Source organism: Parasteatoda tepidariorum, chromosome 1 (genome assembly GCF_043381705.1).
Source record: "Parasteatoda tepidariorum isolate YZ-2023 chromosome 1, CAS_Ptep_4.0, whole genome shotgun sequence".
NCBI lineage: Eukaryota > Metazoa > Arthropoda > Arachnida > Araneae > Theridiidae > Parasteatoda > Parasteatoda tepidariorum.
Window position 1 is genome coordinate 77601310 of NC_092204.1, and position 15089 is coordinate 77616398.

Consider the following 15089-nt stretch of genomic DNA (forward strand, 5'->3'; position numbering starts at 1 on the left):
ATATCAGAAGCATATCTAACATTTTGCAAATTAGTAAATACAAGTTTAGATAAATAACTAAATCTTCTAAATAGCTTGACAACAGACACAATCCTCAATGTCAAGAAAAATAACATTAGTATATTGTTGGTTAGGTCCAAGTTCTGAACTAAGCTGATTAATGCAGCTGTAACAGAAGATAAATTGACCTTTTAAAAGATCATTCTTGTATTATAAGCATGTACTTTGTGATTTAATAGAGCCGAAAGTGCCTCCATGTTGAGAGATGGAGAAGATAGCCAAGGACATTTTGATTAGAACTCATCTGAGGTAATTTGAAGTCTGAGCAAGAGCATGGAAAGAAAACGAATTTTTTTGAGGCAAGTAGACAGCTATCAACTTATGCCCTTTTTCCAAAAACATTCTCTTCTTCGCCAAGGACAAACGAATGTCGAATTAGCTATCCTGGGCATTGCAGCTCCGAGCTTTCATCAGTTTAAATGACGTTTGTATATCTCAGCTTAAATACAAAAGAGAATATTTTTTTTTCTAATATTCACTTGGTTCACAGAATTGTTTTTATTTGCGAGATTTACAGAATCCTACGTAGTAAAGTGTCGTGAATAAAACATAAATAAAGGTACAAGAAGGCACTTGTGCTTTATTCATCGTGAATAAAACATAAATAAAGGTACAAGAAGGCACTTGTGCTTTATTCGTCGGGAGTAAAACACAAATAAAGGTACAAGAAGGCGCTTGTGCTTTATTCATGCTATTTTGCTTTATATATAAGTAGCACTAAGTATACCCTATCCTCATTTGGAGAACCGTATACTTTTAGAAAATCCTTTCTACGTTGATCCATAATAAGGTGAAAATTGGCTGAAACTTGAAGTAGGTGTTAAGTAGTTCATAAAGTACGATAATATGGGACAATTGAGCCCCATGTTAAGATTGTAGCAAATTTGAACAATATTTTTAATCGATACGTATTATAATGGCTAAAAATTGTTTTAATGCAAGTTGCATGAATAAACTATTATTAAAAGTATTGTTTAGAGATTACAGTTTAAGTGTTTAATTTTGAAATCAGCTTAATCTTGATTTAGAAATTTCATTAGAATAAATCATTTTCGCATGGACAGATGAAATCTGATATATGTTTTTCATAATCGGGGAAGGAGGGGGGACAAAAAATAAGGCCAAATTGGATTCGTGTTTATTTTTACAGTAAAAAATATCTTTAGTTTTTACGTGAGTTAACAAAAAGCTTTGGACTTTTTACATCAACTTGGTAAAAAGTAAAAATTATTTTATTTAAAAAAAAAACGATTCTCCGTTTTTTTGTTTTAGCTACATTTCCAATTTTATAATAAACAACGTCAATTCAAACTTGCAAAAAGTTTTAAATAAAATTAAAGCTGCACTTAGATTTTTAAAAATGCATAAATGTAAAAATGTAGCACCTCAAAACTCTTCAGGCCTTACGATTCACACAATTTAATCCTTTATTTAAGCACTTGAAACACTAAAATATTTGAAGTATAAGAGCTCAAAACATCTAAAGTAAAAAGCACTTGAAACATTAAAAATTCTGATGTGTAGGCATTTGAAACATTAAAAAGCCGGAAGTATATTCAATTGAAATATTAAAATGCCTGAAGCACTTGGAATGTTAAATGTCTGAAATATAAACACTTGAAACATTAAAACGTCTGCAACATAAGCCCTCGAAACACTAAAATAGCATTGGGGTAAACTTATTTAATGTGAGCAATACAAAATTAAAGTTAAAATAAATTTTGAACAAATGATTAATTTAAAAAGTTATTCAAAAATACTATATTTATATTTTAGAGATATGTATTTATTATATATTATATTCTTTATTATATATTAAAATTATATAATATTTTATATTAAAATAGAAAGAAAACATCTAGTAAAAGGGAGAATAAAAAAAAATTAATTCTGCATTGGATATTTGAAGTTAAGTTAACTTTTAAAACAAAAAATGCAAAACAGTAATTTATACAAACAAGAAGATAAAATTCTACAAGAAGATTTAAGAACCACGTTTACAGAATTCTTAAAATATATAAGAAATACGGTTTTGTGTCGGTCACACACACAAATCTTTTTTTTCTTTTTTCAAAAAGGAAAAAAAAAAACTCTTTTTTAGCTGAAGAAAAATACATCGAGAGAAGTACGTATATGAGAAAACAAGTTTAGTAGATATTGAGTTATACTTTTAGACACGCCAGTCAAAATAAATGAAAACGGTAATAAGTCTTTTCTAAAAGGAAATAAGTCTTTCTAATATTTTATCAAGGCAGCTAAGTAAATCTGATTCTTTCTTCTTTCTAAGAATTTTTTTTATTATGTTCCACTAATTAGAAATTTAATGAGACTCTTTTTCATTCAGCTAACAAAATATTTTGTTTTAATCTTTCCACAGACTGTTTTTAAATATTAAGATAATGTAAATGAGTTATGAAATTTTGATTTATATTATTTAAGGTACAAAAAAGGAAATATTTCACGGAGAGACGAAACGAAAATTGTAACTCTTAATTATATTTTATGAAATTTTTATTTAATCAATTTTATTTTTTATTTTACATCCTTTTAACATTTTACAACCATGGAATGAGAAATTATTGTTTAGTTAGAATTAAAGAAATGTTTAGTTAGAATGTTATGAAATTTTGAGTTATGTTATTTCAGCTACGAAATAGAAATATTATAAGGAGGAAAAAAAAAACGAAAAACAATAGTTTGTAACTCGTTAGGTACATTTAATAAAATTATCATTTAAATTTCTTTTTTCATATTAATGTATTTTTACAATGTTTTCACATTTTACAACCCTGAAATCTAAAGTTAATGTTTAGTTATAATTGAGGGAATGTTTAGTTAGAATGTCAATGAGCTATTTGATTTATATTATTTCAGCTACGAAGTAGAAATGTTATGCGAAGAAAAGAAATGAAAAACAGTAATTTAAAACTCTTAGGTGGATTCAATGAAATTGTTATTCAATAAATTTCCTTTATTTAACGTATTTTTTAAATATTAGAATTTTACATCCCCGGAATCTGAAGTTAATGTTTAGTTAGAATTGCAGGAATGTTTAGTTAGAATTGAAAGAATGTTTAGTTAGAATTGGAAGAATGTTTAGTTAGAATATAAATTAGTTATGAAATTTTGAGTTATTATTTCAGCTATATAGAAATAATATACAGAGAAAGTAAACGAATAATTTACATCTCGTATTTAAATTTCATACTAAATGTTATTTGATTAAAAATTTTTAACGTATTTTTACATTGTTTTCACATTTTACGTTCATAGAGTGCGAAGCGAAGTTAATATTTAATTTGGATTAAAGGGAGTAATTCGAACAATATAATGATAATATTGTATGATTGACATTTTTAAATTGCTCAGAAGAGCGTTTTTGAAGAAGATTATTAATCACTCGCATTGGTAAATATTTCATTTGAAATTGTAGAAAAATAAATTTTAAAAGCAAACTTATTGATAACTTGAATTTACAGTATTCGAAAGAAATTTTATTGCAGGAAAATATATGGTTGCAGAGTTTTTGCTAAAAAAAATAAAAATTACTTTATATATAAAAACAAGGCAGGGAAATAAAATTACAAGCATATTATTAATAAACCACCGTCGAAAATTTATCAGTATGTTTTTCTTTATATTAAAAGCATTATGAATATTCGTTTTAAAAAGGGCAAAAATAATGTAAAATCACGAAATCTTTGAAAAATAAACTTAGTACCACACATTTGCATTTTTATAATATCAAAATCTAAAAATAATTAGCTTAGTCGTAGTAATTAAATTCAAAAAGACTCTTCTTGGTAATTTTTATTTTATTTTGTAAAAAGATGATTGTTTTCTAAATATGTTTTGTGTTTACCCTCGCCAATAGCATCCTTTATGGATAACAAAAAATTAATAATAAAAGAATAAATAAAAGATAATGCAATTTTTAAATGATAATAAAAAAACGGAGATTATACAACTTGTCTTGCACGTGATGAATGCATATATGGATTGTATACGTACAAAAAAACTTTTTGTAAATAAATAATTTTGACTGAAAATTTAAAAATAGTTTTAATAATATAACAAATTAAAATTTCTGATTTTTTGACATGCGACGTGGAATCACCCAAAACAAAACCTACAGCTTTATTAATCGATATTTCTTCTTTTCTTTCAATAGATAAATTATATTTTTTAACGTATTAACGTCAATATTCATTAATGCTTTGACCGAGTATTTGATCGCCTTAAATTCAAATGTCTTCATAAATTTATTTTTATTGTTAAAAAATGTTTAGCACTTTCCCCACTCTTCATTAAGAAATATGATTTCTAGTTTGTTTTTGTACTTTTTATTAAAATTTTTTGTTTATGAATCTACCACATTCTTCTGAAGGAACAAGTCATCAAATTCTGAAGTAGTGTTCTGAAACTAAAAAAAAGCAGTGATCAAGCACAGCTGCTTCAAGTTATTTTAAGCTTGGAATTAACGGTGGTAAAAAAAAATATAAAGCTACTTTATATTAAAATTACACTAATAAAAATCTCTAACTTCTCGTTCGCGTGTACTGGTGAAACTATATTTTAAATGAATTCTCAAACATTTTAAACAGCATTTTAAATTTTTATACAGCTGTTGTACTATAGATGTCAAATTTTAAAAGTTATAAAAAATTTTTATACAGGTTTTGTAATATAGTTGTCAAATTTTAAATGTTATAAAAATATTTAATTGTTTCGCATGTTAACAAAAGCAAATACCTTTACATTTTGTCTAAAACAAATTTTTGGAGTACAAATGATACGATTATACGGTTAAAAATTCCCATAACAATACGAGTTATTTCTCTTATTCACATAATAATTATGCTTAATATTTATATGCATTTATATTTATTTATAACAATAATGTTTAATATTCCAGTAAAACAATCATGATTAATATTCCAGTAAAACAATCATGATTAATATTCATACATAAAAATTATGATTAATATACATATATACAAATCTAGAACGTTTTGTTCTTGTGTACTGGGCGAAACTATGTTTTTTAACTTAATTGTCGAACATTTTCAACTACTGTGGCGCTTTAAATTTTTATACAGCTAATGAAAAATAGATGTCAAATTTAAAATGTTACAAAATATTTTGTTTTTACACTTGTTTACGAAAGCAAATATTCTTACATTTTGTCTAAAATAATTTTTTGAACGTACAAATGATATGGTTTTATGGTTAACAATCCATATAACAAAACGAATTATTCATATAACAATTATGGTTTATATTCTATTATATTATTTAAATGATTATTTATATAAAAATTATGATTAATACACATGCATACAAATTATAATTAATATTCATTAAATACATTTAATTAATAAAGTATAAGAAATATTTTTATTCTCAATTTGTTAAAATTCATAAAGGTTTTATTTGATTTAATTTTGTCTTTTCCAATTTAAGCTGTACTCGCAGTTTGCTATTTAGAAGCAGTTATTTTTATCTGAGTTTAAGTGTTTATATAAAAAGATAATTTGGAAATCTGATTCAAAACAAGGATTGCAAATAACCATCCTCATATTCGTACAATATTTTTAAACTTTATCTTATCGATAGAAACATCTAAATGACTGTTCAAAAATATAAATAAATCATCAATTTTGTCGGAATAGATAAGATTGCTTCGTTGATTGAAATTTAAATGCTAAACGATGTCCACAATATCTTTTCGTCTCTTTCCCGCGCGGACTTAAGTCTTAGATCTGACCTCTAACAGGAAATTGATCGATAAATGAGCAGTCCCCTTACCCTTGACCTCTTCTTCGAATGGAACTTGGGCAGAAGCGGTTTTAGATTGGTGGCATTTGTACGATTTTTGAAGATCATAATCAAACAGGTTTTTTAAATTTTGAACACTTTTAAATTTGTAACATAACAATGCGAAAAACTATCGAATTTACGTTAATAAAATTAAAGTTACTTAAGTTAAAATATTTATTATATAAGTTAAATATAAAATGTCAAACTACAAGATATTTGATGTTGATAACTATAAGCTCTTGTTAGACATTTCACTGTGTGATAGAGAAAATAAGAGCTCGATAGTTTAGAGTAGTTTTCGGGATCGGATGTGAGAAAATAGTGTTTCTTCTATGTTTTACATTTTATTTAATATTTTTTTTATGTGAGTGTGATGAACAATAGAACTATTTTAATATTTTTTTTTATTTCCTGAATATCAAATGATATTGGCAAATTTAAGATTAAAAAACTTTCATTGATTAAATGAAAAATAATTTTTCTTTTTGGTGAGAAAATTTTTTAAAATGTAATACCTTCGAAAGTAATGTTAGGAAAACTATACACTCCCTCTCGTCACATTCATAATATGCATAACTTAAAACATAAAACGCGTGAATACGTTTTAAAATGCTTTAAGTTATAGGAAAACAAATTTTCCGTAAGGAAAATTTTAAAATTAGATATCAATTTACAAAAAACTTTACTGCAGAATAATATGTAACAGCAAAAGGGTTTTCATATATCTTACGTAATTCCAGAACAAAAAAATAAGTAAAAATTAGAAAAAAAAACTATTTCTAATTTTATAAAATCGTTTGCTTAAAAAACGCTCTTTTTCATTTTTAAATATGAATTTTTATATAATTTAGATATCAACACACTTTTTGGATTACAAATTGTAGAGCAGTAACCGATCTTACTCTTTTTCACAATGTATGTTGTTATTATTAACAAACTTAAAATTTTGTTTTCACATATTTCTTATAAAAAATAGCAAAGTTTAAAAATTACATTGTTAGAAAATTTGTTCGATATTCAAACATAATATCCATACCTTTAACCAAATAAGTTTAACTTTTCAAGTAACGTTATTAATGTGTTAAAATGAGCAACGTTTCTATTCATTCAAGTGAAAACATTTAAGAATCAAGCTTAAAAAGAACGATAATTTGATTCAACAGAGAGCCAGATTAAGAAAAGAAAAATCTAGCAATATTAGGGTTTTACAAGCCCCAAAAGTTTTAATAATGTAAGAAAAATGATTAAAAGACGTTATTAACCTTTTGCTGCAAAAAAGTGGATAATTGCAGTACATACCTCACTAAAACTAACCAATCGTCTTCTCAACATGTTGATAAGATTAGGGAATCCTAAATTGTGAGAGCTGTAGCTGCAACTCTAATAATTGAATCAACATGATAGAAGAAGACACTAGAAATATTTATTCACCTTTTATACTTCATATTTACTTCTGTTTGAAACGCTATCTAAACACATAAAATGATCGTGATATTACTCAAAAAAAATGACTAAAGTTACAGTGGAAGTAATTTTTTCCAGAAGTTATTACTTAAAGTAATTGATGTAAGACAATGATTAATTTTAAGAGTAGAATGAAACACATAGTTTAAGATCAAAGTTCATATAATATAATTATTTAAACGCTGTTTAACACAATTAAAAACTATTTTTTGTATCGTCAATTATATAAAAATCATAAATTGAAGTCAATTTTTGCACTGCTTAAATGAGCATGAAAAATGTATTCTAAAAATACAAATCTGAAATTATTTTTTACTTTTTATAACATTGCTGTTTGTAAATAGTCTGGAATAATTAACTAATTGCAGAGTTAAACGACATAAGTACCGAGAGCGGCTGTACTGCGCCAAACTGCCAGAAAATAACTATATGCATTATAAACTAAGTACCAAACACTAATATAAGACAAAAAAGAGACAAACAAAAGTTAAAGAGCCCAAAGATGGGTGGTAGAAATTGTATTTACTGAAAAAAATTCCCCCAGAAGGGAAGATTTGCTTAAAAAAATTTTAAACTCACAAATGTTAAACATAAAGTGTACGCATGGACTTCTTTAAACTTAATTTGTTTAATAACTTAAACTGACCTGCATAAACCTAAATATTTAATTGAATGTCCAGTTTTATGGCACAATTGGTACGCTAAACTCAAGGCCAAATGGCTATGATAATACACACTCGCGCTAGCGAAATTAAGCGGTGCTAAGAATCACGTCTGATACAAAAATAAAATGATAAAAATGATGAAAGAAAATAGGGCACCTTGAGGTGCGATTTTCTAATTCAGCGACTTTAATCGACCCGCTCTTCTGTTTGACATTTTTTTAATAAATAAAAAATAATAATTTGATTCCTGCCTTTTTTTTAGTTCAGATAAAAAATTTTAAAATAAAGCTTGCATCATAATTTCGACCAGATATAGCCTAAAGAAAAATCTCCAAAAAAGAAAGCAATTCGTTAAAGGCCATCGGATTGGAAATTAGCCTTCGGGGCGTGGGGTGTGTGAAAATATGAGCAGTTAATGTCCTAGTTATTATTATTATTATTATGAACAGCTTATGGATTTATTAAAAATTAAAGAAAAATTATTTCTTGGATGCGAGTTTCCATTCAATATTCTATCAATGAAAAATAAAATTTCGATATGAAATGAAAACATTAATACGTATTTAAATTTGCAAGCAAATCAGAAAAAAATTAAAGAAGTTTTAAGTTTACAGTCAATAGAAAGGTTTCACGACATTTACATCACATTTTCTGCACATTAATATCAAAAATAAAACTTAAAAATGTATAAAAAATTGTTAAATTAAATGTTTTTATGGTTACAATGCAATGAAATTTTTTTAAAGGTTTCTTATGAAAGGAATTGCAATGATTTTCTTGTTTATTCTTGGGCCCTCAGACTTACTAATTGTAAACAAAATTAGTGAAGTTCCTCTGAAATTCTAAAATGCAAAGAATTTAGAAAGAATCTAAAAATCGTTTAAGTCGAAAATTTCGAGACAGCAAAACAAAATGTTTTGTAGATTTTTCTCGAAATGCATGAGACTTTTCTAATGATTCTGAAAATTGTTTACACTCTGCTCAATTTTAACGAAAAATATTTAAAAAATGATAAGTACTATAACAGTAACCATTTTATTTTATTTTTAAAAAATTTGAATTTAAGAGTATAAAGTAGATAAATAGAGAAAAAAATAATTAAGGTGGTAAATTCAAGAGGGTAGATTTTATATTCAATTCAAGAACGTGGGGAAATTGGGGAAATACCGGTAGCTAAGTTTCGAACTGTAGGAGCTAAACTGTTCGACCGTGATACTGGCATATATTCATAGCAAACTATTCATATTTTTATTGTGTACAATATATAATTTTTGAAAAGTCATAGATTTACTACTTTTTATAACAAATAATTTTTTCCTAAAAAAAGTCAAATTACCCAGTTTTGCAACGCAAGTGGGGTAAGACGGGATATACATGTTAATTCTATAGGGAATTAAGGAATTGAATTTCAGAGAAAAAGTAGCAAAAATTTCTATTTATTTGACATCTGATGAAGTAGCAATCTTCTTTTCCGTTGCACTGCAGCTTTCGTGAGCCCTGCATAGACTCTTATAAGGGGGGGGGGGCAAAACGTATCCCGGTCTTACCCCGAGAGCAAAGATTATTTAAATGTAATAGAACAGTGCTATTATGAAATTAAATTCTTATTTTTAGCTAAGGCATGGATATTTAGTATACGTACAATAAGCTGGAATAAAAATAATTTTTCTAACTGTAATGACCAATAAATAAAACTAGTTTAAAAACAAGAGGGCATTTTATCATATGCGCTTTTTAGAATTTCCTAAAAGAATCCTATTTATCTCAGGTTATTATATCAACAAATCGTTTTCAAAAGGAAAACGTGTTCACTAATTTCAATTTTAAAATGAACTAGAGAAAGAAAAGTAAGAAGATTTAAAAATTCTTTTGAAAAACTCAATTTTGAGTCTGTCCCCGAATATTTTACTAAAATTAGACAAAAAGATGCTAATCAAATATCTTCCTTAAAATAAAAAAAAAGCATTACGAACAGTTTAGTTTTAACTGAAAAAATACGTGCTATGCTTTTATAAAAAAGTAAATTTTTTAAACAGAAAGTTTAGTTCAAAGGAAGGAACTAGTTTCTAAATGAACCTAAGTAGTAAGTGTTAAAAAAAGTAAAACTAAAATTCCTTTTACAATTACTTGCGACAGGTGGAAGAAAGTACGGGGAGCATCCACATAAAACAAATTAAATTTAAATAGTCTTAATGAAAATAAACCAGTACTTTTTCAAACACGACCCGTAATCAAAACGCTAAATTAAAATTTGCCGTCGTTGAAATTAACATTTGCTAAAAATTTATTATATTCAAAAGCGAAAACAATCTGTGTATAAATAGACGAAGGGTTTTGGACAATATAGTAATAAGCCATATTCTTCAAATTATTCATTCTAAGTACTTAATTCAATACCTAAACTGCTTGAGGTATAACTTTTGAAAAATTATGTATTGGCGTGTTGTAAAACGCACATAAAATATATTTTATGACCCTAAATTTTATTTATTTCCACCTCAAGATTAGAATACTCACTGTTTTATCTTCGTAAAAAAGTTTTTAACTTGTTTTTAATAAAAAAAATGCTTCAGTTAATAGCACCAGATCACAAAATGAGAAAAATGATTCTTTTGATTTCATTAAATGTGAAATTCGATACAGAGATACTTCTGATTATAAACAGGGGTTTGTTTAGCGGCGCTTTACAAATTATTCTATCATAAAAATGGACTTTCATAATATTTTCATTTCAAAAACGGACTTAAAATTCCTTATTTTAAAAAGGAGCCAATTTCGCCGTTTACCAGTGTTCTGCGTATTGCAGAAGATCAGTGGAATAACGTGTAAATAATTTAATTGAACTTAATACTAATTTAAAAGAAAAAAAAAGCTTTCTATTTTTTTTATTCGCGTTTTTTAACGAATATCAAAAGCAATTATACCAACATGGTAAATGCATAACTACCAAAATAAAAAGCTGAGTTTAAAGAAAGAAAAAAAATTAATCAATAAATAAAACCTTTTTTTGTTTAAATTTTTTAATAAAATTTAAACGAAAAAAGGTTAAACATAATTTATTCATTCATATTGCAATAGTCATGGTAACAATATATAACTCTTTGTGATGATGGTAGAGCATTAGATAGATCTGAAAATAATCACTCGCCACGTGGCGAGTAACTAAAAAAAGTGGCGACTTAAATTATATTAACAACCGGTCACATCTTACCGCTTTATTTTTTGAAATTGTTTTGTTGGGTAACGAATTTTGTTGCACTGTGAAGTCAAGTAAGTATGTTTAAGTAAATTTTGCCATATATTTATATTATTTTTATTGCTGAATAAACTTTTTATAGACGTAGGTTATTTAGAATATGAAATTTTGTTCTTGAAAATGCATATTAATCTAAGCAAAAAGAAAAGCAAAAAAAGAGGATCTATCTTTGTTGGTCACCGACTCATTAGTTTTGAAGAAAAAGTAGCTACTAAGTTTTTAAAGTCTACCGGTCACTGGCTATTAACTGAAAATTTAAATTTTCTGGTCTAAAATAAAAACACGTAAAGTAAAAATTGTCTAAACAAAATTGAAGGTAAATATTAAAAAAAAGTTTTACATGATTTATAATTTCACAAAAATAAGATTTTATTTTCTCAAAAATAGGACTGGCTAAAAGAACTAAATTTAATACTTATTTTAAATTCAAAAAAACTATAAGATTTTTTACAAATTTACAAAAACAGGATCTTCCTCAAAATGTCTAGGGATATTCATGATAAAGTACTTAAAAATGTTTTGTTCTGAACTTCTTTTAAAATATTGTTGTTTTTCTCAAGCGAATATTAAATGAACAAAATACAGATTATCAAAACTAGATTTTCAAAACAAAAAGTTATGAATGATATTTTATAGCTAATATATCTCTGAGTTTTAATTACATTTATAATATTTACTTTTGAAATAACGTAGAAATAAGTTATTCAATTTCAATATAACACAACGCTTTATTCCAAAACTTACAAAAATCTCACAAACATAATATGAATAAATGCTATAGAAAATTAGGTTTCAAAATTTTCTAAAATGTTGAAAGAGATTCAGAAATCATATCTTTGAATCTGAAGAATGTTGCAGAATATTCAGTGCAGAGAAGCTAAACTTAAGTTCAGTGACTACGTGACAGCGATTTCAGAAGCAGAATGTATAAATTATTCTTAAAAGGAGAAATCAGAGATAAAACAGTTTTGTTCGGCAGTTCTCAGATTTTTCTGAAAGTAGAACTGTGAATTTCTAACATTTATTATCATATTTTAAGTTTTAAATTACGAAATGAAGTAATGTGTGTATCAGGAAGTCAAACTACATTGTTATTTTATGGAAAATGTTATTTTATGGAAAATAGTATGTTGATAATTTTTTGTTGTTGTTGCTTAGTAAGCTTTTATTCATTAAAAATATTCACAAGCTTTGGATTGATACATTCTCGCTTTCTCAATTTTTCTTATGAAGAATTAGAGAAATTTGACTATGACTTCTTTTCAATAAAATGGAATTTTTAACACATTTAATAACTAAACTTTATAAATTAAAATAAATCAAACTTCTTCGTAAATTTGTCAAAGAAGAAAATAGTTAGCGATAGTAAAAAAATGCGTTTGCGTGTCTCTCTTATATCTTATTGTGATCATAAATTTTAAAACAACGTTTTAGAGTAATAAGAAAAATACACATTTCATACTACATTGAGGGGATTCCAAGCATCTAAGTTAATAGCTAGCTAATAATCTAGCTGTCAGCTAAGCTACTAACCCAACTACAGATAATTATAACTAACCTCAATCTAGCTGAAGGTAATAAATAAGCTAATATTTATTAATAATTACTAAACTGATAATAACTAAATTACTAAACTAATAATAATAACTAAAACTAAACTAATAATGTTGTGACAAGTAATTATGACTAAGCTAATAATCTAGCTGAAAGTATTAACTAAGCTTATATTTTAGCTATGATCTAGCTCAGTGATTCTCAACCTTTTTTTGGGACGGCACACTTTTAACGATTTCGAAATTTGACGTACACAATGAAAAAAATTAGTTTAAAAGTTGTTTACTTAACTATAATACACTGTGTTAAATAGTTTGTGATAATAATTTTGAATGTGAAATTAAATATGTATTACAAAAGCACGTTTATAAGGGATTAATTATTTCTTTCGACTAATTTTTAGTCAGTTAGTAACAGTTATTTTTTTTTGCTAGTTATTAATTGTTAGCCTGTTTTCTATAGCTATTAACTGTTATTTTTTGTGATCTCTTGTTAACTAGTTTTTTTGCTGATTATTAATTGTTAGCTTATTTTCTTGTTAGTTATCTTTTGTTAATTTGTTTTTAGAACACTTAATTGCATAGCTCACTTTAATGATTAGCTTTTATTTCCGTTTGAAAGTTAATATTTAGCTTGCTTTCCTTTGTTAACTAATAATTTTAATAATCATTAAATTTTCTACTTATTTCAACATTTTTTAAAATTGTCAAGGACAATTTAAACACTTCCTTCTTATTTTAACTTATTTCAAGATTGTCAGAGGCAAGACAATCGCCGACAAAGGTGTTCACGCAGTTAAAGCGTGGAAAAGTTAAAAAATTATAAATATATATATATATATACACTTTTCTTTAATTTAAACTTTACTCATAATAAAAAAAGCATTGTAATTGTTATTGTATCATTTCTAATATTTGGCGGCACATTTTAAGAATTTGGCTACACACAAAAGTGCCGCGGCACAGTGGTTGAGAATCACTGATCTAGCTAATCATAAAGTTAGTAATCTAGCTACAGCTAATAACGATCTCTAACACTCAAACATTTCAAAGAACTTGAGAAACTTAAACTTTTAAAGTTGATTGTTTAGTTGCTTTTATATCAGGATAGACAAAATATAACATCACTGCTCATAATCTATATTTTCTTGTGAGTTAATATCAGCCTTGACTTTGAAGGACACAAGCTCCAAGGCAAATTAACTTATTTCCTGCTTTTCTTTCATCACATGTTAACTAAGGCATAATCCGGGCGACATGACACGACAGAAAACGATCATTACAATAGCAGATCGAACACTTTCTAAAATTAACAAAACGTTCCATGTCACAAGCAGCTGATATCTTATTCTTGTCAATGTTTAGAAAAATAGTTGTATTTATAATTGACTTTTAGAAGTGAATTAACATTTCTTATCCGGTACCCGACGTGTTAAGTTTAAAAAAAGTTACACCAATATATTTATTAAATTATCGTTCGACAAGGATAAATATAATATCTAAGTTCAGTCAGAAGTCTGAAATGTATTAACCAAACTTAGCATAAAAAGTTTTTGGTCACGCTCCTTTGTTTACATTTTCCCTACAGTTTCAACTATTTAATATATTCCATTCCATCTATATTTTAAATTATCATATTACAAGATTAAATCTAAATACTTTATCTAAATTTAGAAGCAGGGAAAATACTAAACTTGATGAGCTATAATTGTTTTGATCACGCTCCTTTATTTACATTTTTTCCTGTCCTTTTAACTATTTTCTTTAGTTGAATTTTTCAGATTCTTTTATAACTGTTAATTACTATCTTACTTAGTTGAAAGGATCTTATTTATATTGATTTTTTTAAATAATTGTAAAAAAATAAAAATTTTATGCATAAAATACTTGATTTTGGACTTTAAGTATAGACTTCAATAATTGCCACGAATACTCCATAGTTTCAAATTATTTTTTTAAGTGGTAGTGAACTAAAGCAGAATTTCACAAAACAAATTGATAGTTTTCAAAAAAAATTATTAGAACTTGAGAACCTAAGAAATATCTGTTTAAATTACTTGTGTTCAGTCTCGGCCAAAATTCTTCTAATTCCCATTTATTAAAATATAAATTTACCTTGCTGCCACTAGGAAAAAAAATTGTAAAACTACGGAGAATCCGAAGTTGGAGTTCTGGTTTACGACTATTTGTTTTTATAGTATGAAATAAAAATACTCCTAACAAATTTATATGTAACTTAGTATACAGCGATATTTTATTAAAATTTCGCCA

General features: G+C 26.1%; 1 protein-coding gene across 4 annotated transcripts in view; it reads right to left on the bottom strand.

The window, feature by feature from the left end:
* LOC107441008 (uncharacterized protein ZK1073.1) overlaps positions 1-15089 on the bottom strand; it is a 117451-nt gene that overhangs the window by 70665 nt on the left and 31697 nt on the right. Inside the window, exon 1 of one of the 4 annotated variants that reach the window (XM_043043918.2) lies at positions 7180-7251. The exons of the other annotated variants lie outside the window; for them this stretch is intronic. Within the exon in view, the coding sequence (XP_042899852.1) occupies positions 7180-7212 (33 nt within the window). The 5' untranslated portion in view covers positions 7213-7251. Of the gene's footprint in view, positions 1-7179; positions 7252-15089 lie in introns of those variants that run through there. 4 annotated transcript variants of the gene reach the window in all.